Raw genomic sequence first — 27,736 nt, forward strand, 5'->3', positions numbered from 1 at the left:
CATCCCACAGCTCCATGAGAAATGGAAGTCTCCTGCCTGAATATCGTATGTGGAATCGTTGGGAGTTTATCCAGTGGAAGCAGCCCCAGGCAGCCTGAGGGGAGCTAATCCTGCTTCTTCAGGCTCTGCCTTTGCCTTTGCCTGAGCCCACCGGCAGACAAAATGCTCAGCCTGGGGCCAAACCAAGCTGGGCCTAACTCCACTCAAGCCCAGATTCCACTTGGGTGCTGGAATCACCCACTGAGCCCCTACCTGGCACAGTGTGGGACACTGAACACTGCCCAAGGTGCCTGAATATAGTGTGGGTTGGGAGCACCTGGTAGTACGGGGCATGTATGGGGTGTCAGAGACCCAAGCAAACAGGATGTTGCATGCTGAGGTTCACTCCTCTTGCATGGGAGTGAATTGCTGCCAGTACCATAGTCTGCAGTGGACTTTGGCCCACCTTGTGCCCCCCAACTTGTTATTGACCCTAAGGAGGGAACCAGTAACAGAGCAGAGACCCCCATGGGGGTCCCACAGCCCTGTTTGCCCTGGTTCTGCCATCTGTCAACCCATCTCATCTCAAACCAGCTCCCCTAGTTGTGCTGGGATGTCAGGGGTTGCCCTCAGGGCAGAAACCTGGGCACAGGCTGGGGACCACACTTATAGTAGTCTGACTGGTGTTTGGTTTTTTTTTCCCTGGTTTTTGTTTGGTTGTTTGTTATTATTTTTATTTTTGTCATGTGAATCACTGGCACTCTGGTGCTGCTGCCCATCCATCCCTGGCCCCCCTCCAGGGCTCAGCCCCAGATCCCACCCAGCACCAACTGCTGCCCCTGCTCCCACACTGCTGGGACAGGCCAGCCAGGGAACAGGGACATAGGGCCACCACCAGCTCAGCCAACACACTGCTGGGGCCGTTGGGGCCAACCCCACAATGGGAGCAAGGTCACTGTTGCTTTTTGGGGCAATTGAGGGGAATTGAGCCATGTGCTCTGGCAGGGCAGGGACCAGGCAGCATCACTGTTACAGCCCAGTGCTGCCCCTGGGACAGCTCTTTGTTTTCCTCCACAGGAACACACAGCCCCAGGCAGCAGGACATAGCCTGACCCCTGCCTGCTCTTCTGGAAGCCTGAGCCACACAGAAGTCCAGGGGTGGTGCAGTTACACAGTCCAAAAAACACAGTAAGTGGAGAGAGGTGGCCAGGCTCAAGGGGTATCAGGTGTCATGACCCTCCTGAAGCAGCTGCTTGCACATCCGTGTGCACTGTGGCATGGGGACAGTGGAGGCAGACAGGAGGAGCCCAGCACCATGCCTGGGACTGAGCCAGGCTACAGCTGGTACCAGCACAGCTGATGCTACACAGAATTGGCAGGTGAATGCATTGGAGGGAGCTGTGAATGCATTGGAGGGAGGGCACTGTTATGCGGAGCACAGCTTTTTACCACCCTGGGTCACAGCAGCACCAGTGACATACGGCTGCAAGGAGAAAGGAGCTGCTGGGCTGCTCGAGCAGTGTCCTGAACCCCCAAAGCCAGCGATGGTTCCTGCCTGCTGGCAGCTGCCCTGTCCCAAAGGAGAAGGTCCCTGTGCCCAGAGGGACTGAGACCAGTGCAGAAGGGGACTCCAATCGGGCAGAACTTCACCAGCACACACTGTGGAGGAGAGCACAGCTCAGCATGTGGTTCAGGCAGTTGCTCCTGAAATGCCCATGGCCCGATGAGCACCAAAGAGTTCACAGACTGACAGAGATCATCCCATTTCTCTGTGTTCAGTGTATGGGGGGGCTGGTGGCTTTGCAAGCGACCTGCTGAGGTAAGGACCGAGGTTTGCCATGGAAAGCACGTCCCTGCAGTTTCAGTGGGGCGTCAGACAATAGGGGTTGGAGGCAGTCAGGGACTTGTTAAATCACATGCAGTCATTCACACAGGCAGACACAAACAAGCTCTTCTGTAAACTGGGTTCCAGGAGATCCCATGGATCATCAGCTGATCCCATGGCCAGTGCTGGATGTGGCAACCTTACATGTTCCCACGATATGTAATGTTGGTGAAGGTAGATGTGGCCTCTTTATATAAAGGGTTATGGGTCTGGAGGAAGAAAGAAGATGAAAAAGAGCATCATCACTTTGTGCTTAGCATCAGCATTTGTTCTGCTTAACATCTGGAGTAACTGAGGCACTGTCTCAGCATGGAGTAGTGGATCCCTGTCTGCACCCAAGGCTTTGGATGAGCAGTTTAATGGCTCCCCATAAGGTTTCATGGGGCAGAATAGGGAAAAGCTGCTGTGGAAAAAAGGAGAAGCAGCAGGAGCTCAGGAGGAGAGAGACCTTTTGAAAGAGCCTCCCATCCCATCCCATCCCTCCCCCCCCCCTCCCCCCCCCCCCCCTCCCATCCCATCCCATCCCATCCCACCCATCCCATCCCATCCCATCCCATCCCATCCCATCCCATCCCATCCCATCCCATCCTTCCCTTTGTGGGGGGTTAGGAGATGGAGTTGAGGTGTGGGACAGGTATCAGTGCTGTCCCAGACCCCTCCCTTGTGCTTGGGGTTCCTCAGTGCTTTCCAGCATCCTGTGGCAGGAGGGACCTTCTGCCTCACTCATGGGATGGAAACACTGCTGTGAGCAGTGAGTAAGGGGGTCATGCTCCTGACAAGTGCTTGGATATGCTGGACCGTTGAAAATAACCTGGGACATCTCCTATCACCTGTGCACAGCCCCTGGGACCACAACAGGCTCAGGGAAGGGGTCTCCTGGCTGGCAGTGTCACCTTGAGTCCTGCCTGGGACACTGTCCCAGGCTTTAGAGAGGATTGGGACAAGCTGGCCCTTAAGGACCATGTCATGGGACAACAGACAGCAGCTGGGCTCTCATGCCAGGAGCACTGGGATCTGGATCCCTCAAGGCAGAGGCTGTGGGGTTTTGGGACTCCTGCCCAGCACACCCAATCCACTGCTCCTCACCGTGTCCCACTTGGCCCTGGCCTTCTCCTCCTCGAAATGGGCGAACTCACGGCGGTCATGGATGGTGATGAGGAGCTTCCATATGAGCAGAGCAGCAAGGCCGATGAGCAGGATGGCACCTGTCACCGAGAGCAGGACCACCAGGACGTCTGGCCCCTTTGGACAGTCTGGAGCAGAGAGGAGGGCAGGGTTGCGGGGAGGTCAGCACCCCCAGGGCAACTTAAATCAGCTCTGGGGCTAGCTGGCCATGGGTACATGGAGCTCCTTTGGTCTCAGGAGGGCATCATCCTCCTCTGCCAGCAAGCAGGAGCCTCTACCCTGAGCACAGCAGGCTCTGTGAAGGAGGATCCCATCCATGGGGCACCTGTGCCACAGTACTTGAGCACCTGTATGTAGGGTGGTGGTCTGCACCCAAGCCTGGAGCTAGATCAGGAGCATCACAGGTCCCACCTGCAGTGGGGGATGACACCAGAGACCAAGTCCTTGTGCTTGTGAAGTTTGCTCCAAACCACCAGCCCACTGACACAACCCCCCCCAGCCGCTGGCTGTGTGTCAACACTGAATTGGCAAATGGGGGCAGGGAGATCCAGTGTGAGCCTCTGTAGCTCCTGCTCCCCCTGCACAGTGCCCTGGGCCATGTGGCCACCCCAGCCTTCGCCCTGCCTCTCCTCTCCCACCTGGCTGTGGGGCTGGGAAGTGTGGGCTGTACCCTGCCCATGGCAGACAGCTGCAGTGAGGAGCAGGTGGCTGCCATCATGGTCCTGCTTCTGAAGGATCTGCAGCCACACAGCCCCAGGCTCAGCTGAGGTCAGTGGAGACCCCGGGGCTGCTGATGGAAGCCTCCTCTTATCTGCTTCCCAAGAAAAATCACCTCCACAAAGTCAAACACAGGATGAGGGTGGTGGGGAGGTTGAACCCCCATCCTTGGTCTCAATGAGGGTATGAAATAACTTAGGAAATGTGATACCTGAGAGGCAGGAAATCATGGCCCGCTGGCACTGAGCAGGGGACAAAGAAGTTCTTTAATCCCTCTCAGCCCCCAGCCATGGTGCCCCATGAGCCTGGCTGGGGTGGGAGGTAGAAAGGGAACTCAGCATCCTGCCCCCCTCCCCCCCCACCCCCATCAGCACAGAAACCCAGCACAGTACATTCTGCAGTCCCCAGCCTAAGCACGGCAGCTGGGTCTTACCAGGCTCCTCGATGACATGGAGGATGGACTTGCCACTGGAGTCCTCGTAGTACTGGAACCTCATCACACAGTCATTCTCATCCTTATAGGTGCAGTTCACAGCATCCTTGCCCCTGTCACCTGCCAGAGGGAGAGGCTCAGGGTCCCCATGCTGAGGGGTGCATACACAGAGGGAAAGCATGTGGCATATGCTGCCCCCTGGATTTCCATGTATTAGGACAGGGGTTGGGTCTCCTCTTACTCAGTTCTTGCACCGTCTCAATCTCGTCACGGCACATGCGGCTGCAGGACTGCTGCTCCATTAGCTTTCCCCGCTCAAACTTCTTGCATTCCACACAATCCCTGTGGAAGAGGAGGGAAGTACCATGAGCTTTTCCAGGCTCTCCTCAGGCAACTGTCACACCTTTCAGTTTCAGGTTGTGGAAATCACAGCAGTCCCAACCCTACTGGGCTGCAGATAGTGAGAGCTCCTGCCACCAGTGCTGCCAGCTCCATGATGGGATATGACCCTTCTCAGCTCTCTGCCAGCTCCCCTGAATTCCACTGAATATGACCTATCCCAGCTCTCTGCCAGCCCAGAATGAGGTATGACCTGTCCCAGCCCTCTGCTCTTTCTCACTTTTTGATGGTGCAGGCGTCTGGGCAGGTGGGGCACTTCTCACAGGTGTCTCCGTAGGAGCCGGGCTGGGTGCACTCGCAGCGGCCGCACACACAGGAGCCGTGGCCGCTGCACACCAGCCCATTACTGGACATGCAGGTGTCAGTGCGCGTGGTGCAGTTGCAGTAGTCTCCTGTCCAGTCTGAGTTGCACAGACAGTCCCCACAGCTGCACTGCCCATGGCCTGGGGACAACCAAAAGGTATCAGAACTCTAAGTATCTCCACAGAGCCTGTTAGCAATTCCCCATATGGATGCCTATGACCCAGAGGTGCAACTCATCCTCTGTGGGCACTGCAAGGCAGACTGGCCACCTAGGACAACTCCTTTGCACTGTCCTTGGGGTGGGACAGTGCAAGGTGTGAGAAGCTCACACCAAACCCAGACCTTCACCATGTGCCCAACACTCCTCCCACCCAAGCAAGAACAAACTCCCACATTTCAGGCTGAGCTGCCCCAGCTCCAGCAGCACCAACTGGAGATGCTCTATCAGATCTGTCTCTGAGCAAGTCAAGTTCTTTCTGTGGCTTTGCATTTCAGATTGAATCAGGACATCTGGTCAAAGCCCCCAAGTCTGACTCCTTTCTCAGGCTTGCACCAGACAGGGAAAGCTGACTGCTGGGAAAAGCCCAACACACGTTCACTGAGACTAGTTTAGTCAGACAGACAGACAGGCATGCTCAAATCTTGCCAAACCCTGGAGCTATTTGGATTGTGGTTTATTTCAGCTCAAAAACGAGACACAGCAAGTGGTGGAAACACTGTGGACCTGCAGGCGCTGACCTGTCCTGAGCCCTGAGCACAGTGGGAGGGACACGTTGGGAATGCTGCTCCCGGCGGGGGATCGGCTGGGCACTGTCCCAGTCATGCCCTTGGAGGCACTGGCATGTTAAATAAATTTATAACCCCATTAATGAGGAACTAGGGCTGAGTCACAGGAAAATAGTGCCACGCTGGGTGACAAGGCATGGAAACAGATGGGTAGGCTGGGGAGAATTGGCTCAACAGGGTCAGAGAGTTCAGGTTAATTAACAGCCCACCCTGGCCAGGAGCAGCTCTTCATTGCCCTTTATCCACCCTGGGGACCTGCAGCCCCTGTTCAAACAGGAACAGGCTCCTTGAGGACACTGACTACTCAGGGTAGGGGAAACCCAGCGTTTCCACCTCCTTTATCAGCAGGCTGTTAAGATAAAGGATCAGTCTGAGCAGCACAGAGGCAGTGTGAGCCATGAAGTTGGCCTGAGCGGCAGGTGGGATCTCAAAAACTCAATTTGGGGACATCAGGGAGCAAGAATTGAGTGTCATCTGGCCCCAGGTTTCACCTCATCCATGCTGGGCTCCAGGAGTGGAATCAGCTTTGGCCACTGATGTTTTCCTGGGGATTTTTGGGATTTCAGCAGGGAAGTGGTGTCTTTTTCTGGCACCCTGTTAGCAGCCACCTATCCTGGGCTTACAGAGGGAAGCTTGGGTTAGGAATGGGAGTGGCTACCCCTCTCCCATTCGCCCCTTAAATCAGTTTTGGGGTGCTCTGCTCCTGGAGATGATGTGCCACAGTTTCATGCTTCATTCCTACTCACTGTCATCTCTCTCACATCCCTTAAATACATGAGATGGGCAAAACACTGCAATTCACTCAGACCTTCAGTGTTTACTGGAGATGTGGGTGGAAGGAACCTTAACCTCTCTTTCCAGTACTGAGAGCAGCTGGACTGGAGAGGAGTCTGGGAGCATGTGGCAGAGATGAATATTAAGGAGGGGAGATGTTGTAAGGCCAGCAAGGAAGGAGGATTTACTTCCCCCACTTTTGCCAATATGAAGTCTTCCAGAACTGGGTGGAGGATAAAACCCAGCTCTCCCCACCCTAGGGTTTCCTCCTGCAGAGCAGTACTTCTGATGTGTTTGAGCTGTATGGTTCAAGCAAGGTCCCTGCTCTGTACACCCCAGAGATGCTTCGCTTGGTCCCCACCAGGCCTCCTTTTTAACCTTCTAGCCCATCCCCACTCCCAGCTCTCAGGCACAGGAGGTGATATCAGTGGCCAAAAAGGTAGTAATTCCCCTTGCATCACTTCAAACCAGGGCTGGTTCAGGGAGATCCACAGCTGAACAAGTCAGAGATGGGGACAACTCACAGGATAAGCCCCAAAATGACTGGTGTCTCCCTTGCCCAGGATCTCAGGCAGCCTAAACAGCCCCAAGCCCAGCACTCACCTGAGCACATCTGGCCCTTGAAGCGAACGCAGGAAAAGTCATCACACTCGCAGTACTTGCCCGTCACCTTCCCAAAGTCGCTGCTGTGGCACACGCACTGCCCGCAGATGCACTCGCCACGCTGGCTGCACAGGGGCTGGCCTGGCCGGGGGCTGCAGTTGTCCTGCTGGGAGGGGTTGTACTCCTCCTCCGAGCACTCGCAGTGGGAGCCCAGGCGCCCGGCGTTGCAGCGGCACACGCCACACTCCAGAGTGCCGTTGCCATGGCTGCAGGATGGGCTGTTGCTCTCGGCATGGCTCTCACAGGAGCACTCACAGTCGAAGTTCACCACCACTGTCAGGCTGTCCTTGAAGCCCACAGGTTTGATGGTGAAGGATTTCTGCTGCTCCTGGGGGCAGCCCCGCACTTTGGCCTCGATACTGAAGCTCACCTGGAGGGCAAAGGTGTGTCTGGGTGTCAGTACCTGCTCCAGTCCATGCCCCAGCTTAAGGAGCACAGAAATGGGAGCCACCAGGTCTCTTTGGGCTCATCAAAGTTTATCAAAGCTGTCTCAGCACAATGTGGGCTAGATAATGTGTTTGCCACAGTAACCAGGAAAATTTTAGGTTCAATATTAGGAAAAATTTCTTCACTGAGAGGTTTGTCAGGTTCTGGCACCGGTTGCCCAGGGAAGAAGTAGAACACTGTCCCTGGAAGTGCTCAAAAACCTGTAGATATGGTGCTCAGGGACATGGTTTAGTGGTGGACCTGTCAGAGATCAGTTAGTGGTTGGACTTGATGGTCTTAGAGGGCTTTTCCAACCCAAATGATTCCATGTTCCTATGCCCTGTGGCCAGCAGTTCAGGCTGAGCTAGAGAGATCACAGAGTTTGCATCCAGTAGATTCAAAAAAGCATTCTCCTCCTTGCACCCACCCTGCTGGACCTCTCTCTCTCTCTAGTGCTGAGATTCCAGGGTCTGTGTCACTTGGGAGGTCATGGGACAAAGCAGATGGTGCTGGTGCAGAGCAACAGATGATCTGGCAGTGCTGCTACACAGAAGGGAGAAAAGCCAAGCCCATGAGTGGGATCCTCACCGTGTCCCCGATCTTGAGCCCCATGCAGGACTTGAGCCCAGGGATGACCTCATCGTTGAGGCAGGTGGCATTGAAGGTCAGGGACAGCTCTTCAGGGAGGTCACGCACCTCCAGCTCCACTTTGGAGCGGATTTTCTAGGGAAGGAAAGAGGACTGATGAAGACACAGCACAGGCTGGGCAGGGCTTAGCCCTGGTGGGGTCCTCCCCTGCCCCCAGCACCACAGTGATGCTCCCATGCACATGGGAAAGGAGCCAAGTGCCCCAAGTCTTTCTCAAGCCTCAGCTGTGTCATTCTCTACAGGGAAAAGCTTTCAAGACAGGAAAGGACAGGCAGTGAACACAGTGATCTCCCACCCTTGGGGTGCCTGCACACATGGATGGAGGCAGATGCTCACAGCTGTTCCAAGGAGGATGCTTGGGACTGGGGGAGCTGACAAATCTGTGGGTTGCTGGCAGTGGGAAGCAGTGGCTGTTTCGTTAGGAAGAGTGCTGTTGTGGGGCCATCACACTGCACACTCACCCCATAGGAGTCCACTATGAGCTGCAGGACGTTGCTGGAGTCTCTGGACAAGGTGCCCACGGTTGTGCCTGGGATCAGCTCGCTGTAGTTCTGTAGGAGTATCATAAACAAGGTCTGTTTGTTATGGGTAAATGTGCCATGGCTGGGTGAAATCCTGTCCAGGAACATGGGAGCTTTGATAGGACAGACCACCAAGCCATGTCCAGCCACCCATGGCCCACCAGACCCCCAGGAGGGTGGCTTTGCAGCTGGTACCTGGTAGAGGCCAACAACTGTATCTGTCACAGCAAAGATCAAGTTGATGTTCTTCTGTGAAAGTTTCTCAGTCATAAGGCCCAGAGAGGGATAGTCCTGGGGAAGAGGAGAGCTATAGCCTAGGAACATGTACACCCTCCCATCTTGGTCCCCACCATGCTCTCCAACCATGGCTGAAACACCTTTCCCATCCCATGGGGACCCAACAGGTGCTCTGGGCTCCGCAACCCCATGCCTGGGTCAGGCTTTACCAGTGTGGTGGTGGCAGAGTAGAAATTATCCTTGTCGATGTGGCACTGGGCATCATTGGGCTGCACGATGCCAGCCAGCCGCCCATCCAGTGCAATGTGGGTCTTTGCGTCCGTGGTGAAGACGAGCAGATGGGAAGCATCATTCCTCCAGCCAATTTTTTCCTGCAGTGAAAGGCAGCTCCCAGTCATGTGTCAGCACATGCTGAGGGCAGACCCATGTGCCAGCACCCCACTGCTGCCTTTGTGCCAGGGGGTCACGGCTTGGCTGTAGAAACCAACCTCTGCATAGGAAACCAAGGCAATTGCTCTTGCAGAAAAGTGCTGTGGGAGTGTGGAGTCTGGCAGGGGGTCATGGGCTGCTTGTAGGTGAAAGATGAGTTTAATTGGTTAGAGTGTTAATCACCATGGTTAATGACTCAGGGATGCAAGATCTCCAGCAAAACCAAGGTGAAGGCACAGGAAGTGCTGTCCCTTCTGGACTGGTCACTGCAGGGCTGACATCGGATTGTTCTCGAGCACCTGCTCTGCTCCTCTCCCCTACCATGACCTCATGAGAGTCCTTCTCTTCCCTTGACTATTGGGCTGAAAATGTCTCACTTGAATGTTTCACCTTCTCCAGAAATCAGTCATACAACAGCTCAACAAGGCTTATGATCATGTCTGGGAAGGATTGATTGGTCCCTGCCAACACGCCTGGTCCAGCCTGGTGACCCTGTCCTGATGCCAGCCAGGCCTTCCTGCCCCTTACATCACACACGGTGGCCTGGATGATGGCATCAAAGCCGCCCTCAGGAGCATCACGGTTCCGGGAGACACTCTGCTTCTGCACCTCCTCATTGAAGCGAGTCACCTCATCCGTGAGCGACAGGACGTGTTTGTACCCAAACATGGGCAGGCAGGTTTCCCCGATCCTGTAGGAGGAGACAACTCAGGGCACAGGGCTCATTGGGCTCTTCCAGCTCCCATCCCTGCCCTACAGCCATCCCACATCCCATGGTCCTGCCCAGGATGTGCTGGAGGGACCCAATGCTCCCCAAGACCCTGAGGCTGGTGAAAGACCTTTTAAATAAAATTAATGTTGTAGGGATGCTGGGTTCAGGTCAGCTCCCAGCCTCAGTCCTGCTGGGATTTTTAGGAGTCATTTTCTTCCAGCCTCAACATTTCTTTTGAAAACATGATGCAAATTTTTTCCCTCAAGAGCTTTCCCTTGATAATGATATTTCTAATTTAGACCTGCTCCTCCTCCCTGTGTCAGCAGAACACAGAGGTCTAAACCCTGTCCAGAATCAGGCACCCACTTTCTCCACTCCCCTCTTTTCCTCCCAGGCTCAATGTCACTTCTCTGCCTACCCCCCTCCTAGTAGCACAGAGGAACAGGGAATGGGGATGAATTCAGTTCCTAATACCTCTGCCATTCCTTCCTCCTCACACTCTTTCCCTGTTCCAGCCTGTTGTCCTTCCCTTGGGAGACAATCTTTCAAGAACCTCTCAAACACAGGTCCTTTCTATGGGCTGCAGTTCTTCACCAACTAATGTGGATTTCCAGCCACATTGCAGTGGTGTCCCATCAACTTCTGGCCCTTACAGGACTCTCTCAACCTGGACTTACTCATAGCAAGGGTTCTTGATGGCTTCTGGAGGAGATATGTACATGTAGGGGGAAATGGGTTTGTCCACAAAGGCCCCGAAGCCGATGCGTAGGTTGCTGGTGAGCTTACGCATCTCACTGGCCAGTTTTGTGCCCAGGTTCTGGATGTTCCTCAGATCATCCTTCATTGAGTTAGACAGGTCCATGAGGTAGTAGATGTCCACAGGGTAATCTTCCACTTGACGCACTTGGACATGAAAGACCTGGGAGTCATCTGCAAAGTGACAGGGCAGCAGAGTGAGATCTCATCTCCTGGCAGGGCGAGGGGTGTAGCAGTCCCTATGGACATAAGCAAGGCTCCTTGGAGGATTTGAATGAGAGAATGAGACAGCATTTTTACTTCCTGACTTCCTGACCCCCCGCCCTAGAGCATATCCCTGTAACCCTATAGGTTAGGACTTTAACCCTTTGCCATTGGTTCAAACTCAATCCTTCTAAATCCTATAAAAGGGGCATATTTTAGCCCACTCCTCAGAACGTGTGCTGACCGGGACCCCTTCGCATACCTCTTCAATAAAGACATCTTCACGGAACGCTCCGGCCCGTTCTCCTCTCTCTCATCTGCTGATGCCTCTCGCCCTGGGCTGACAACTGCCTTAGCAAGCAAGCTGAAATCCTGAGCTGTAATCACTATAAGAGCTGATAACTATCCACGCTTGCTGGCAGGCAGCCCTGCGGCCACGGCCTGAGCTGAGCCTGGCTTCGGGCTCCTTGTTCCTCTGGGGACAAGGCCCCCGAGATAATAAAGACCATACCAGAGGCATATTAATAGAGGGGGGCTCACCACAGGATTAGGGTGGAGGCATCAGCAGGAACCCAAGGGGATGGTTAAAGCTTTTAGGAGGAGAACATTACCCTTAGACAGAGGGGCAAAGCCCTTAGTCAGGTGCTGGCATAGGAGATGCGCTGTGTATCCCCTGGAAGTTTCCAAGGCCAGGCTGGATTGAACTTGGAGCAACCTGGGATAGTGGAAAGTGTCCCTGCCCATGGCAGGAAGTGGAACAGCATTGTCTTCAAGGTTCCTTCCAACCCCAAAACTGTTCTGGAATTCTATGGCAGATGGGGGCTATGTCTCCTGTTGTCCTAAACTCTCAGTGCTGGGACATGAGCAGATCTTCCTGTCCAGGGTTGACCTCTCAAGATATCCTACAGGAACAGCTGGATGGAGCAAGAGAAACCCCCAGTGTGTGGGCAGCAGGTCTTAAAGGGATCACAAGGCAGGCTGCAAGACTTCTTCGGACTTCTCTGAGCTTCCAAGGACTCTGATAATTTTCTGCCCCCTCCCCCATCCCCGTTCCTTTCCTCTCCTCTTGGCTCTCCCAGCCCCTTCTGAGAAAATTCTGGTGAAACATTTTCCATTGAAACAAAAACCTCCTTAGAAAGAACCTTCTGGGAAACATCCCAGTTTTGATGACTTTTGCACATATTAAAAAAAAAAAGCTGAAAACACTTAAGGTTGATGTTTTCTTTCTTCCTTATTAAGAGATACAGGTCCTTTCTTCTGATCTTTGAAATGGTTTCTTTGAAACATAACCCAGGGCACAGCTGCAGCCTTGTCAGAACACCTCACATGTTGAGAAGGCCTTAACTGAGCTTAAATTATTATTGTTTTCACATTTCTGTCTAAATCTTCATGCCATGTTCTTTCAGGATGAAGAAAGTTTCAAAATTTATGGCAGCCCAAAAAGCTCCATCCCCTCTCCAGCTGTGCTGGGAGCCAGGGGTCCCATTTCTGTGCTTAGAAAGCAGCTGTTTGTCCTCATTGAGCTGAAACCATGAGGATTCTGAGCTTGTGGAACATGAGCTGTGACCTGTCCTGCTTGTATCCTTTATGATTTGGTATTGGTTCATGAGTCAAGGCAGATGACTTATGCCAAACCTTCTGGGCTCAGCAGAGATGGTATCAAGCTGGGGGTCTCTCCTCTTTATTCCAAGGAACAGGGATTTACAGCACTCAGAGCAGCATACTCACCTTCCTCCTGACAACAACCTCTAGAGCTAGAAAACAAGGGCCACTTAGAAGCTCCATGTCCCAATTGTGTGTGGATTCCTCTGCCTGCTGTCCTTCCAATGGAGCAGGACTCCTCCTGCCCATGCCCAGGGATGTGCACAGAGGCCATGTGCCCTATAGCTTTGCCTCCTGCCTGGCATCCTTGAAACTCCTGAATGCTGGCAAAGGACCAGAGCAGTTAATTGGCTCCAGCCTGCCCAGCTGAGCAGAGCCTGGGATATTTACAGGGATCTGGTGGCAGCCCAACCCAGATAGCTGCTCTGTGGCTTGTTAGATATGAGCTGACTTCCACCCAGGCATTCTGAGCACAGCAGCAGTGCTTCAGGTCTGAACAGCTTTATGAAATACCCCATGTGTTGTTTAAGTCACATCCTATCCTGCCCCTCACATACCTCAGGACTGAGGCAAGAGAACAAACACAGCAATCAGAGAGCTCAGCTGCCCACCAGAGATGTTCTGGAGGATTCTGTGCTGCCGGCAGCCTGGCCTTGTCCCTGAAGGACACGAGACCACCCTGGCCAGGGAGGCAGAGTGATGGCTCACTCAGTGCCTGAGCCCTTTGGGTTATGCCCACTGCATGTCCTCCTTCCTACAGCAGTCTGGGGGCTCTTACCTGGCCGCAGGTTCAGCTGTATTCTCTGGGGGCTCATCTGGGTGGTGGGGGACCCCCCTGAGCCCTTGTTGCTGAGGGGTCGGTCCTCCAGGATGGTGATGCTGCTGCTGGGGAACTCGATCTGGTCCTGCCTGCAGCCGTTGTGCAGGAGGTTGGCATGCAGGTCACAGCGAGGGGTTGACTGTGCCCAGACCTGCGGGGGAGGGACACAGTCAGGAGCCTGCCAGGACTATGCTGGGAGAAGGAGAAAGGCCCCCACCTTTTCCCTGGAGAACCCCTGCTTTATCACACCTAACTCCAGAAAAGGATCAAAGGCTTCTTGGGGCACACTGTCTCTTGCCTGAGGAAGGCAGCAGACAGAGGAGATTTGGGATCAGCAACTCCTGCTGGAGCAACTCCTGCAGGAGCCCATCAGCCCTTGCCAAGGAATGATGGATAACGCATCCCTGCCAACCTCATCCTGACTCCTAGCAGCTGGAGCCTTAGGTCTGGGTTTGGCAGAGCTTAAAGGAAATCCTGTCTCCCTGGGATGGCTAGAGGAGGGTGTGGCAGGATGTGAACACGGCAAACTGGGTAGAGGCAGTGTGGGACTTTTAAAATTATTTATTACTTTGACAAAAGACAAATCACCTTTCCCTGCATTTTCCAACATAGGCCCTTAGAAATCCTGCCATGAGCAAGAAGTATGTCCACTGTGGGTGAGCTCATTGCACAGAGCAGTGCTCAGTTCCTGTCTGGAAGTGGATCAGACTTATCTCCAGCTCTCCAGCTTCCTAATGGATGGAGCTGACTGGGGAAAGCAGCACCAAAAAAGGAGAGAAAGAGTCCAAAGGCACTGGGGCTGTGGGAGAAGCCTTGAAGAGCCTGTCAGGGGTAGGAAGCACAAAGTGTGGAGTCATGGTGAGCTCCAGCCTTGTCCGTCCTTTCCTAGAAAGCTTCTGGTTCCTTGTCCTTATCACAGAACATTCAGGAGGGTTCCTACTCCTTTGGTTGCTTATAAAAACAAATATAGGAAGAATTTCTTTCCAAGCCCAACACTGCTGTGATCTGCTGCCTCATGTTCCTGCTCAGGGAGCACCCGCCCTCCCCTCCAAAGGGATTCTTCATCTCCCTTCCTCAGCCCAAATCTTTCTGTATTAGAGTCCTCCAGCAGAGGACCACCACAGCCTCTTCCTGCAGCAAAGGGAGGTGGCACAAGTCCTGGTGGGGCTGGCTCAGTGCTGTCCCTGCTCCTGGGATGCTGGAATCCACTGCTGAGCTTTCTGGTGCTAGAGAAGTTCACATGCAGGATATCAACTGCCCTGAACTGGGTTCAGGCTGGTTGAACCCAGGGATGAATTTGTATGTTTCATGCAAACGAGTAGAAAACCACAAATGGTGTCAGGAGGCCCTGGCTGGCCCACAGTGCTCTGGAAACTGTGGCCAAGCAATAGCCAAAAAATACATCAGCAGGCGTGTTCCTACCCTGCTCCGCCTGGGCAGTGTGCTGACAGAGAGGAGGACGAGTCATCCCTCCAAATTAGCTCTCTCACATCCACCCACCCAGCCACCCACCCATAAGCTTACTCCACAGGGCTCCCTGCTGTGGGAAGAGGTGGCTGGTTCACTCCAGATCCCATCAATCATCATGTACATTCCTGTCCCAGTCAGGGAAATCACTGGAAAAATACGTGGGTGAAAAGCATGCTGGGCAGGTGGGTTTTAACCATGGTGCTCAGTGATACCTGGAGCTCGTAGGTAGCTTCCAGGACCTCGGAGGCCTCATGGCACCTTACGGGATTAGCAGCATCATTCCTGCTGTGAGGTTTCCATGGAGAAACTGTTTAACCCCAGGGTTGCATCCTTCCCCTTTCTTTAGAGTCCTAAATATAGTGATTGACTGAAGACTCACAGGAGCCTTCCCAACAACAAAAACTACCACAAAAGTGAGACATTTGGCTACAAGGCCCTGGCAGCCCCCAGTCTGTTTTTGACCCTGAGCTCTGCCACTTTGCTAATGCAACACCTGGGGCACAGCCCTAGTTGGGAGTGACCTGGAGGCAGCCCAAGCTTGCTAGTGACAAACTCACAGCACAGGGATTTCATCCATGAGAAACCCATTCCCTGTCAGCACAGCCCTGATGGCACCAGCTCCCTACAGGGAGATGTGTGCACCCTCTCTATCCCAGCCATCCCACACCCCTTCCCAGAGATGCTCGCCAGCTCTCCCTGCCCTGTCCCACTGCAGAGCGGACATCTGCTCACACTCCCTTCAGAATGGGAAACCTGATTATTTTATCTCAATCACTGCCTCCAGAGCTGATTAGTGAGGGCAGGGTCAGGCAGGGCTCTGGCAGAGCCAGTTCCATCCCTGAGCTTCCAGGCCAGAAGCCTGTGGGAATTTGCATATTCCCCAGGGCATCTCTGTTTTCAACTCGGACACAACCACATGCAGCATCAGCTTCTCTGCAGGACAGCTCTCGGGAGTGCTCAGAGCACAGACCCCTCCACAAATTAAGCTAAAACTTTCCATCAGCTTCTCTGAAATCCAAATCTGGTCCAGTCTAGCCTCCAAGAGACCCAGAGTGGGTGACATTTTGGGTGGGTGAGACCCTGAAGGATCTGCCACAATAATCTCCAAAGGGATTTTAGAGATTTGTCTCAGTGTTACAGCTTGGCTGGCTTTTTCCAAAAAAGCAGATGAGAACATCTATTTGTTGGTAAGAGTGGTCAAGGTTTCTGAAAAATAAATAAAACTCAACTCTGCTCTGCATCAATGCTCGGTGGGGTCAGTGATCACAAGAAACCACAATGAAATGCTTCTCCAATCCAAAACCAGGATGGAGCAGGAGTAAATCATCACCACAGGCTCCTTGGAAAGGCAGTGTGAGTGGAAAAGGGCTGTAGTGGGAGCAGAAGGAGCACAAATATGGGCACTGTCCCTTTAAAAACAGGGGGGGGTGCAGTATCAGAACCCTCCCCCACCCTAGGGAAATTAAACAAACCCACAGAAAAAAACCCTCATTTGCTAAATTAAGACAACGTGGTCCAGATGTTGGAGGCAGAGTTGATGAGCAGAGTGCACAGCCCAGCTCTCCGGGGGCTGGGTCTAGCAGCAGGATGGCTCCCTCACTCTTGCCCGGGAGCACAGCTCAGAGCAGCACTGGAAATATTTCCTTTTTTGGAAACCTTTGCTGTTCTGGAGGAAAACAACCCCATCACGGCTCCCTCTGCACCGTCAAGCCACCAGTGCAGCCCAGGATCAGCAGCTGGGAAGGAAGAGCCCAGCCCAGCCACCTTTCCCCTTGGAGGGGGAATGGAGAGGGAAGCCAGGCCCCTTATCAAGCTGCATGTTTCATCCACTCCTTGCAGGAGATAAGATAGGCACAAACATCTTTATCCACACCACATGCCAAGCATCAGATCTGATGGGCACAGCAAGCCAGAGGCCTCCCCTCTGGATATGCATTGATCCCAAACCATTAGACAATTGCTGGCGTGATCCAGCAGCCCCAGGTATTTTTCAAGTCCCAGAGGGCATTATGGGCACAGCTGCAGCTGATAGAAGTGGGTCTTCAAGTATAGAGAAGGAGAAAGCAAGGAAAGCCTTGAAGGTTTCATCACCTCTCCCCATCCCCATCACCTCCTTTGGCTCTGCCCTGGGGCTCCTCTCTCATCCCCTTGGGAAACTCCCTCCTCTTACCCAATGGATTAACCTCCAGGGCAGCATTTTTGGAGGGCAACGTGGCAGATCTGCTTGGCTCTCACCTACCCAAACAGAATGATTTGAGAGCCACAGCTCAGCACTCCCATCCACTTTAGCTTAGTAACCAAAAACAGGCACCTTGTCTTCTCCCCTTATTTCTAATGAAAAAGGTTTTAAAACCCAGCCTTTAACTTCTGATGAGTATTTTCAATTCCTCCTTGCAAGCCTTCCAGGCCCCCTTCCCTTTTCATCCCTTCCAGGAATTAGGCTCCTTCAGCCAGTGCTTTACAACAGGTTTCCAAGAAGCAAACCAAAAGTAAACCAAGTTTTTAAATGTACATTATTTGAAAGATAAAGTGAATTCCTAGTGGAAACACCAACATTTCCCGCCAGCTCAATGTAGCTCCCACCAACACACCCAGATAAGGGGCATATTTTTGGACCAGGGCAGAAGCAGTGCCCATTGACCAAGTGCCTTGAGCTGAGGTTCTGAGCCAGGTGCCACCAAGGAATCTGTTTAGATACAGTGGGAACAGATGGAGACTGAGCTTGTGGCTGTAACCTACACTTATCCCAAAGGTTCTTCCCTTCCTTTACATCCCCTGCCCTTCTCAGGGCCCTGCTCAGCCCCCAGCTCTTACCTCAGCAGAGCACCAGGCACAGAGGGGACTGACAGCCAGGCACTGCTTGCAGGAGTTCACCCCACGGGTGGTGCAGATGTTGCCCCCTGAAACAGCAAAACAGAGCAATTACAGCCCACAGAATTCAAACTCACAGGTCTGCTCTGCCACCAGCTTCTGAGCAGCCAGAGCCCCACCAGGGCCCTTCTCTATCCCTTTTCCCACCTGCAAACCCTGGATGTTGCCTCCTTGCTCTCTCCAGCCTGGTATGAGCTGGGCTTCATCTTGCCCAAGGCTGAGCATCATTCCCTACCTGCCAGCTCCTCAATGGGTCCTCTCACCCCTGCAGCATCACATGGGTGTTGGAGTGAAGCCCGCTGGCAGGGAGTTCATGTATCCTTGCAGACAATCCTGCAGACGCTTTGGGGCAGCAGGAGTGGAATGGGTGAATTCCCAAAGGTGCACGGTGGTACCCACAGACCTGCCAGGGATTGTCTGCCTCTTCCCATCACCTTGATCCAGGGTGTTGTTGACACCTTTAGCAGACACTAAACTCAGTGGCTGGTTTTGGCTCGGCTTCAAATCCAGGGAAAGGAGGGGAGTGAAAAGGCTCAAGTCCAGAAATGTGATGGTGGCGGTTGGCACCAATGTCCCTGGAAAGCTTGGGCTCTGTCAGTGGCTGTGGGGACTCTGGGAGATACCTGCTGCTACCAGTCCTGAAGGTCAGAGGCTGGTGAGCCTTTGGGGGAGAATTAAAGGGCCATAAAATGCCTGTGGAGCCCAGGGGCAGGAGGAGCTCCTCTGACACGGACCAGAGTGGGTGGCCCTGCGGTTCCTGCTGCCAACGGCCGGTGTGACAAGTGGCTGGGACAGCGCTGCCTGGCATCACCCTTGGCTCCTCCTCCCTCCCGGGCACAAGCATCTTGGCAGTTTTAGGATTCCCTGGGCAGAGAAAACTGCAGCCAAGTACCCACTTGGCTGGGACACACTGCAGCCTGGGGAGCCTGGGGGATGCTGGCGGGGAGCAGTGGGCACTAGAGCCTCCCCCTCTGCCTCATGTGTCCCCATGGTTGCTCAGGGCTGTCTGAGCAGTATCCCACAACCACAGGAAATGGAACACAAAGCAGAAAGAGGAAATGGTGAAACAACATCATCAGATATTTGAGCAGCACCACAACCACAGCACCGTGCACTCGTGCCTGCTGGCATGTAGCCAGGGAGTGTACACACGTGTTGACACCTGTGTGTGTCTATTTGAGGGTGGTGTCCCAGGCTGTGCCTGTCCCAGGGGCCAGTGCCTGCTTGGGGATGTGCCCCAGAGCATCCCCATTGCACCTCTGACACCTGCAGTTCCCACTTGTCCCAGACTAAACTAAAGGCTGAGCCCAAGTGCCTTGCTTAGCACCAGTTTTGGGGCAGCACCCATGGCCAGAGCTCTCATCATATCCTGAAATACCTGGCTCCATGTGAGGATGGGACAGATTTTAAATATAACATTGCCCAGAAGAGTGACAGGTTAGTCTCCAGTGCTTCCTGCACCTCAGCAATGTGCCAGCAGCAGTACTGATCCTTGGGTGGACAGGGCCAGGAAGAGGAAGGGCAAAGGGCTCTCTGAAACCAACAACACCACCACCTCCCACGGCTCTCGCTGGCTCCTGCTGTGTCCATGTGAAATCCCTCCTGCCGTGCCAAGTGCTGGTGGCTGCAGCCAGAGCATGTGCCATGGATTTGTGCTGTGCTGTGTAGCTGGGAGCCAGCTCAGCCCTCCGGGAAGCAGGGAGGCACTGCCCAGACACTCCTCAGGGACGGGACAGCCCTGGCAGCTCCAGGTGCTCTGGACTAAATGCTCAGAGCTGCCAACCCCGGGGCCGCTTGCCTGAAAACAGAAACAGCTTTCAAAATCTGCAGGTCCCTGGGGAGCCCTGGTGCTTTGATATGTGCTCCAGGATGACAGCCCTTCATTCAGGGATGGGGAGAGGTGCCAAGTACCCACCTGCCACAAGCCAGGGGTGTATCCCTGCTTTCCACTCTCACATCCCGCATGTAGTGGCCATGTCTAGCTGCTGGCTTATAACTGTGGTTGCTCAGCTCTGCTCAGGCAGTTGCAGCACTGAGTGCCACCAGCAACACTCCTGGTCCAGGCTCCTGTTCAATGCCAGTGTGGGTTTTGTCCCCTCATGGTGGGTTTTATCTGGTTTAGTCACCTGGCCCTGCCCCAACACCCACCTTGCTGGGGAAGGGCAGAGCTGGCAAGGCCTCCATGAGGGCTCTGGGACATGAGACTCACCAGTCCAAAACCTTCCTCAAACAGGTTTTCCCTGTGACTTGACCCAGTTCCTCAGCCACTCCCTGCCTCAGTTTCCCCTGTGCAGTGTTAACCCTGGTCTCAACGAGACCAGGTTCCACTAAACTCCATGTGGAGGATTCCAGGGTTATGTCTGCTGGCAGAGCCCCAGGGTGTCTCCTCATGCCATGAAATCTGATCTTGAGGCTAAGGAGCCCCAGGACCCTCCGAGCTCATCTGCTCCTCACCATTTGGTACAAATTACCTCCTGCCTGTGTGCAGCCCCTGGACCCTGGTGGTTTCCTTTCTTCTCCTTCTGCTGCCACCCCAAAGCCCAGGGGTCCTTTATCTGGTGTCCCCTCTCTTTGCTGGGGATGTAAATCAAGTCTTCTGGTGGATTTTGGAATGAGGGCCATAGACCTAGGCAGAACACTGTCATGGCTGGGGAGCTGCACATGGGATCAGGTGGGGCTACAGCTGGGAAGTCCCTGTGGGAGGGATGCTGGCATTCCCAAGGCTGCTCTGGGGTCTGATGTCACATCATGCCACCGTGCATTGCTGGTGGCTTTGCCTGGAGGGTCTCTGGAGGTCTGTATCTGCTCCCAGACACACACAGCCTCTGGTGCCTATGATGTCCACCACTCCATGACCAAGACACTTTGCTGGGGATGGAGAACCCTTCCCTTCCTTGGAACAAATCTCCAGCACTGTACAGGACCATTCTTGGCTGCATTTCCATGGGGCTGGTTGGAGCAGGGCCTGGGCAGTTATGACCATCCAAACATGAGGCTGGTCCTGCTGTGAGCAGGCAACTGCACACCCCCACCATGGGGAAATGTTCCTTTTTTGGCATTCCCAGCACTGGTTGCATGGCTGGGTGCAGAGATGCAGTGTTGGAAGAGTTTTGTGGGAGCAGGGACCTTGTGAGGATGTGGGAACAAAAGCATAGATGGGCAGAAGTGGAGGATGTGGAGGAGGTGGAGGATGTGAAAGATGGGTAGGATGCTGCAGTTGAAGTCCTCTCAGGTTTTGGCCCTGTGACTGCCTGGCAGTTCTTCCCAAGCTTGGACACTACCTGGCTGTGAGCAGGTCAACACCATCCCAGTACAGCCTATACTAACAAATTCTGTGTTTTTTAGTGACTTTTTTCCCATCTTTGGAGCATTTTTCCCTAGCCATAAAAACTAATAAACCCAAGTACAAAACCTGCATTTTAAAATTATGATAGCAGCTGCTCTCACACAATGAGCTGATCCTAAAGACTCTAGTTTTTGAAAAAAAACCAGTCCTGAAATACAAGGAAATGGGAGATAAACTGCTCATGATGATGGGAACCACCCACCTGGGGCTGGGCAGAGCTGTGGTCTTGAGAGAGATGAAAGCAGGGAATCCCAGACTGGTTTGGATTGCAAGTGACCTTAAAGCCCATCCAGTTCCACCCCCTGCCATGAGCAGGAACACCTTCCACTAGACCAGGTCGCTCCAAGCCCCATCCAGCCTGGCATTGAATTTAGGGAATTCAATGAAATTCCCTGATGTTCCATGTCTCTGAAACACCCCAGACGTCTGTGGCTCAGCATCACCCTGTCCTGACTGGAGAAAATTACTCAGTCCCAGGCTGCAATCAGAGTAACCTCCGAGTGATGCAGGAGCAGCCACACTTTGTTTTCCTCCTTTGCCAAACTGAGCAAGAATAAGCACAGAGAAAACCTGATAAAGACATTTGAGATAAATTATTGATAAAGGCACAAACCACATCCTCTCCAGCCTTTCCGTTGACTATGTGATAAGGACCTGGGCTTTTTTGGCAGATCCCCACCCTACCATTCTGGGGGTGTTTCTTCTTTCAAGCCTCTCCCTTCCCGCCAGCATCTTCCTGGGAATGGGATGCCCCAAACTGAGCACAGGCACCAAATTGCAGCTCTATGAACTCAAACTCTTGCAGGGGTTATCCCATGTCCTGTACTAATGACAGCTCCATCCGGCAGCAGATCAGAGCCTCAGGCTGTTCCTGGGAATTCACTAAAGTCTGGAATTCTTTAGACAGAACAATGTTGCCCCAAACCCCAAGTCTGGCTGCGAAAACAATGTGACCGATTTATAAATCACCATACTGCAGTTTCTAGATTTCCTTTGAGGCCTAGTCACTAGGAACACACCTGGGGAGGAGATAATGCTTTTCCAGGCTTTTCTGTACTTCTGACATTGGAAAACTTTTAAAAAATACAAACTACATTCATCCTGAGATCATATGATGCCAGAAATCAGATTTCTTAAAGAAAAGCATAAAAACCCACGAGAAAAATAACACAGGACAGCAATGTTGACATAAATGCCCCCCGCCCTTAAAACCTACTGACACAGGAAGGAATTACCTGATGTGATTTCTCCCAGTGAATTTTCTGTTTATAAAGGACGAAGCCCAAGTCACACCCCAGTCCTTGCATTACAAACCAGTAACCAGAGCCAAACACAGAGTAGGTAGATCCAGTAAGATCTACCACATCCAGTAAGAATAACCCACAAAAGTATGCCTTGACCCTGTAACATCCCTGAGAGGTTCCTAGCCCCGACCCAGACGACGCCAAACCGGCCTGAGCGGCGCTTCCTATGTGGGAATGCGCTGCAGCTCAGGCTGCCAGCTGCCCCTCCGGGTGATTTTCCCGTGAAATCGCAGACCCTGGGAATGCAGAAAGTCCTGGGATTTGTAGAAGTAACAGGCAACATCTTCACTAAATGGCTATGAACAGTGACAGGAGCGACAGAGTGAACCTACCCCAGCTGCCAGTAGCGCAGAGCAGGAGGATCCCGAGGGTCACGGAGAGTTGATCCATCTTTTCTGAGCCCCGGGCTGGGGGCACTGCTTGGACCGGCCCCTCACGGGTGATGGGCAGCGGCTCGGGAGTAGCTGGAGGCTTTTAGCGGCTGAGGCGATGAATCACAGGGCTGGGTGAGTGACACACATGGCGAGCGGGGCGGCCGGAGGAAACTGCTGCCTCGTCATTTCTGAGTCCGGAGTGTCCCCGCCCGGTCTGCCGCCCGCTCCTTATGAGGTTTTCACTCTCTCGGCTTAAACAAGGACCTAATAAACCCTGGCAGCGAGTCCTCCCTCGGCACTGGTGACCTGCAGCCCCGGGGCTCGTAACAGGCTCTTTCCCATAGCCTCTTCCGCCTGGCTTTAATTCCTTACAAAACCTTGCTCAATCCTTCCTTTTATTAACTCTTGAAAGGCAGCTGGTTTTAAACCCCGTCTGAGCTGCTGGAGTTCAAGGATTTAAGGAGAAATAGAGCAAATACGCACTAATACGGAAGTGTGGGTTCTCAGTTCCCTCACCAGAGAGGGAATATCCCTGCTAAAGTGGAGCTGGAACTGAGGGAGACCCAGCCAGGAAGCACGCCTGATGGAACCAGCAGTTTGGATATAAACCTGGACATCTCAAAGGGAGGGAAGCTCAGCTTGGAGTCACATAATTTAGACCTGATTTTCTTCTCACTTGTATTGTTTTTTTTCCTTTTATGTCCTCAGGAATTGATCCTGTGCTGAACAAATCCAGGGATTGGGATCTGCATAGGGACTGCACCCACTGAAACATCAGAACTGCCTGTGGGTGTCTCTCAAAGGTGTTTTATAAACCTCTTGTTCCTCTGCAATACCAGGGTCATAGTCAGAGCTGGGGAAACTGAGGCACTTGGAATACATGTTGGGAGCAAAAGGGAGAGAAGGGCTGGAGTAATTTCCCTGGGATGCTCTCTCCGACCGGGTGACAGGGGTTGGGGACAATAATGATACAGCCCTGGGTCAAGACAACCCAGCACACAGAAATACCAACCAAGCTATGGAATACAAGTTTTTGTGGGTGCCAAGAGCTGCAGCCACATCCTGGAGATGCTGGAGGCTACAGACACACAGAGCTGTACCAGAGCCACAGCCTCATGCTGGGAGATGGGATAACAGCACTTGTCCCAGACCTGGCAGCTGTTCACAAGAGGTAACAGTTTTTGTGAAAATGAGGTAGTATACAGACTCCTCCTCATGACCTGGGGACTTTCCTTGGCTTTAAAAGAAGTTTTGGCGCCTCTTTGCTTCTCTGCACTGCCCCACCAATCTTGAGGATCCTGCTGTCCTCCTCAGTGGGGATCATTGTCCACCTGGGATCCAACTCCCTTCCTAGGGCTTGTTAATGAAGATTTGGCAAGGGGCACTAGGAAAAGCCCATCAACCATCTTGCAGTATCAAATAGGGCTGTACCTTGACTGAGACATCAACACAAACCCCAAACCTGTTTTTGGGCATCTCTAGTCTTGCCCTGATTCAGATCCTGGAGCCATATCTCACTGCAGACCCCATTAGCCAGTTTTAGGGCATCCAAATTCCTTATTTTCCTGCCTGGACATGCTGCCTATATGGCCTTTCCCATCATGTGGGGCTTTCTGCCCACACGGTTGCCTGTCCCCATGTGCTGCGCTGTGTCATCCTGTGACTGTATCTGTTTCATGGAAAGGAAGATTAGTCTTAACTGTCTAGAGAGGAATATGGCATCCTGTTTGGCCCTGCACACCCCCAGACCCAACCTGCCATCCATGTCTCAAGCCCTCTTCACCAGGGACTCATCCTGCCCAGCTCCTGGCTACCTAAACTGGCAAGTGCTGCTGCTCCCAAAGGACATGTTGCTCTGTGTGTCCTGGAATCCCCTGCCCAGTGTGGGCTGTGATACTTCCATCATGGTGCAAAAACGCTAAAGAAAAAGGAAAAAGTCACAAAATGAAGTATTTGACATGCCTTCACCTTCCTGGGCTGGTCCTGTTTGAGGACAAGGATGGAATGAACTCAGTCCAAGATGTTTAGGTGGAATTTCCTTGCAAACTGCAAGAAGGTGCTGCTTGTCCTAAAAACATTGCTGGGATGTGAATGTCCCATCCCTGGAAGTGTTCAAGGACAGTTTGGACAGGTCTAGCAGAAGATGTCCTTGCCCATGACAGGGTGTTAGAATGACTTAAGGTTCTTTCCAACTGAAACCATTCCAAGGTTCCACAATGTTACCTCCAGGCACTGCATAATAGGCAGTGGGATGCTCCAGATTTTGGGATCCCTGGTGGGATGAAGGCAGAAACCAGCAGGGGAGAGTTTGGGAGCCCTGGCTGACCCATCACCACAGGCTGTGACCCAGGAGCAATGGGTGCAGCCCAAATCCATGCTGGGGTGTGCCGGGAGAGGAGATGTTGGAGCTGGAGCCACCAGAGGGAGCAGAAACTCCTTCAGTCTGAGAGTATGCAGGGAGAGGATCTCCAGTGCCAGGCTGGGGCACTGGGGATGCTCTGATTTCCCGTGGGATTGTCCCAGGTTAAACACAAGCAGATGCTCCTTGGATCAGGGTTTTCCCCTCCTTCCTGCATAACTTCTGCTGCAACTGCCCTAGCAGAGCGGGCATCAACCTGGAGAGAAATGCCAAATTCAGAACAAGGAAGAAAATGCAACAAGTAAACCCTGAACTGAACAGGTCTGAGCCCCTAAAGTCACAGCAGCAGACCAGGGGATCCAAGCTGCCCAAAAGGAAGATCACTTGACAGTGTCCCTGCTAAGCTGCCCGCCACCCTCAGCCAGCCACACGTTCCTGACTTGAGCTACAACTCATCAATCCTCATTTTTGTTTTATTAAAATCCCCTCGAAGGCTGGGCAAAGGAAACAAGCCAGCATGTACATGGATAAACCAGGGCAAAGTCCTCACACGGTACTTTGGGAGTGATCTGCTACTCTGGGTCATCCAGACAGATTTCCAGGCAAATGCCAAAGGACAAAACCAGGAAGCTTGGACATGGCACTCCTGTGGGCACAGCCCTGGGATGAGCAGGAGTAGGAGTAAGCCTGACAAGCTGGGCCCCCTGACTCATGGTCTCACTTTGGAAGCTTATGCAGATACAGAGAGGAGAGTGATGGTGAAACTTCCCCTGGAATTGCCTTGGTGGGGCTAAGGGGCCTGTGACGCTCTGGCCCGGGATGCTGCAGTGACACTGCTGTGGGACCCAAAGCTGGTGATGGAGCAGAGATCAGGGTGCAGTGCCTCCCTTTGGAGGAGCTAAAGTGAGAAGGGCAGGAAAGGGAGACCATGTGCCTGGAGGAAGAAGCTCCCAGCCAGAGGAACAGGATGCAGAGAGGGGTTGTATCCAGCTCTTCTCTGGAGGCACAGGACAGGCATCATCAAGCAGAGCTGGGGGTGGACTGGCTGGATAGGACCACACTGCTCGGAGAAGGAGTGGGTGGCACAGAGCAGCAAGAGGAGATCGGTGACAGCAGCGCTGACCTGAGGCTTACAGGAGCCTTCGGGGGAACAGGGACCTGCCAGCAGTCCGGATGAACACTCATCATGCAGGATGCTTTTGGGAGCAGGTGGGAGGGCTGGAGGGAGGGATGAGCTAGGTACCACCTTGCAGGGCCTTAGGGGTGGGTCAGCCCCCACCTGGGGGTGGCACAGGGGTGGGTGTGGCAGGGCAGAGATGGGGTGTGCAGCATGGGAAAGGGGTGGGCAGCAGGGTGAACGTGGAGGGGGAGGAAGGCGGGCCTGGGGGGAGGCTGGAAGGGGGTGGAGTTGCTGTTTTTTCTTTGAGCACGGTGAAGACTTTAGCTTGTAACTTGCATTTGTGGAGCTCCCAGCCGGCAGACACCAGCTCTCTTTCCAGCGGGAGAAACCCCGGGATCTGGCAGCACTGCTTCACTGTTTGGGGGCAGGTTGGGAGGGCAGGGGGCATGGGGTGGTCCCCGGCTGCCATCCTCTCCCCCAAATCCCTTTCTCCTTTTCTCTGTCTCTCTTTTTGCTTGTCTGGGGGCTCGTGCTAATGCTGTGCCAGGATAAATCTGGGATCCAGACATCTGTCGGCTGCACGGACCGGCTTCCCACCTGCTCACAGCCTTGAGGAAGTTCCCTCTCCATCCCGGGCACTGAGAGAGGAAAGACGGGAGGTTGCTTGGAGCTGCCGAGCTCTGGCTTGTGAAGGGTGGACAGGGGGATAACAAGCTTCCCTTTTACCTTTCCTGAAGATTTGGGGTCGCACATAGACCATGAATGGATCCTTTTTCAACCAGACCCTCCTGGAGCAGGCAGCTGACCCCAACAGGACTCAGGGCTTGGGGATGCTCCTGGCCTGCTGTAATGGGACCAGCACGGTGCTGGCGACTGATGGCAGCTCCTTGGTCCTGGCACCCGATGAGAGGAGCCTTTTCATCACAAGGGTGGTGCAGATTGCTGTCCTCTGTGTCCTCTCCTTGACTGTGATGTTTGGCATCTTCTTTTTGGGCTGCAACCTGCTCATCAAGTCGGAGAGCATGATTAACTTTCTGGTGAAAGATCGAAGACCTTCCAAGGACGTGGGCGCTGCAATCATGGGACTTTACTGAAGCCACCGGGCTCTTGTAGGCAAGTGAACTGTATGGACCTGGTGTTGAGATGCACATTCCCATGTGTTTGGGGCAACTGGGCGGAGTGAGAAGTGGGGGAGGGGTCTTTTAGTCTGTCTGTGTCCGTGGGAAAGCAAACCTGTTTTTCCCAGTCAACAAAATGTGGTGGCAAATGGGAAAACCACCCCAGAGCTCTGTGAAGCACAATAAATGACCAGCATTGTGTTGCACACAGAAATGGCTTAAGTTTTGCATGAAACTTGCAGAAACAGTGATAGTGTGGAGATCTGGACTCCTTACTGCTGTTACCTTGGATACTGCTACCTGGGATTTAGGGCTAAAAAAAAAAAGGCAAATAAGTCGTTACAAAAAGAAAACA

At 53.3% G+C, this 27,736-nt stretch overlaps 2 protein-coding genes across 2 annotated transcripts; one reads left to right on the forward strand and one right to left on the reverse strand.

The window, feature by feature from the left end:
- Positions 1-800: 800 nt before the first annotated feature.
- On the reverse strand, positions 801-23,099 carry ITGB3 (integrin subunit beta 3). The gene is made up of 15 exons (XM_030966355.1): positions 22,743-23,099; positions 17,704-17,789; positions 13,378-13,570; positions 10,715-10,967; positions 9,854-10,016; positions 9,106-9,267; positions 8,855-8,950; positions 8,600-8,689; positions 8,079-8,213; positions 7,005-7,434; positions 4,759-4,981; positions 4,381-4,481; positions 4,140-4,259; positions 2,951-3,117; positions 801-2,073 (listed from the first exon to the last, which is right to left on the reverse strand). Exons 1-15 carry the CDS (start codon positions 22,798-22,800, stop codon positions 2,005-2,007), a joined length of 2,346 nt encoding a protein of 781 aa, XP_030822215.1. The 5' UTR covers positions 22,801-23,099; the 3' UTR covers positions 801-2,004.
- Positions 23,100-26,919: 3,820 nt separating this feature from the next.
- RPRML (reprimo like) lies at positions 26,920-27,357 on the forward strand. The gene has a single exon (XM_030966446.1). The coding sequence runs from the start codon at positions 27,022-27,024 to the stop codon at positions 27,355-27,357; it is 336 nt and encodes a 111-aa protein (XP_030822306.1). The 5' UTR covers positions 26,920-27,021.
- Positions 27,358-27,736: the final 379 nt, after the last annotated feature.

The sequence above is a fragment of the Camarhynchus parvulus genome, chromosome 27 (assembly GCF_901933205.1).
Source record: "Camarhynchus parvulus chromosome 27, STF_HiC, whole genome shotgun sequence".
Taxonomy (NCBI): domain Eukaryota; kingdom Metazoa; phylum Chordata; class Aves; order Passeriformes; family Thraupidae; genus Camarhynchus; species Camarhynchus parvulus.

What these genes read in the sequence shown, in the direction of transcription:
- ITGB3 (XM_030966355.1), bottom strand. Translation starts at nt 22,800, where the DNA reads ATGGATCAACTCTCCGTGACCCTCGGGATCCTCCTGCTCTGCGCTACT. An exon ending in CTGCGCTACTGGCAGCTGGG is followed by an intron (nt 17,790 to 22,742) that starts GTAGGTTCACTC and finishes TTGCTGTTTCAG; the next exon opens with GGGGCAACATCTGCACCACC. An exon ending in GTGCCTGGTGCTCTGCTGAG is followed by an intron (nt 13,571 to 17,703) that starts GTAAGAGCTGGG and finishes CCTCCCCCGCAG; the next exon opens with GTCTGGGCACAGTCAACCCC.
- RPRML (XM_030966446.1), top strand. Translation starts at nt 27,022, where the DNA reads ATGAATGGATCCTTTTTCAACCAGACCCTCCTGGAGCAGGCAGCTGAC.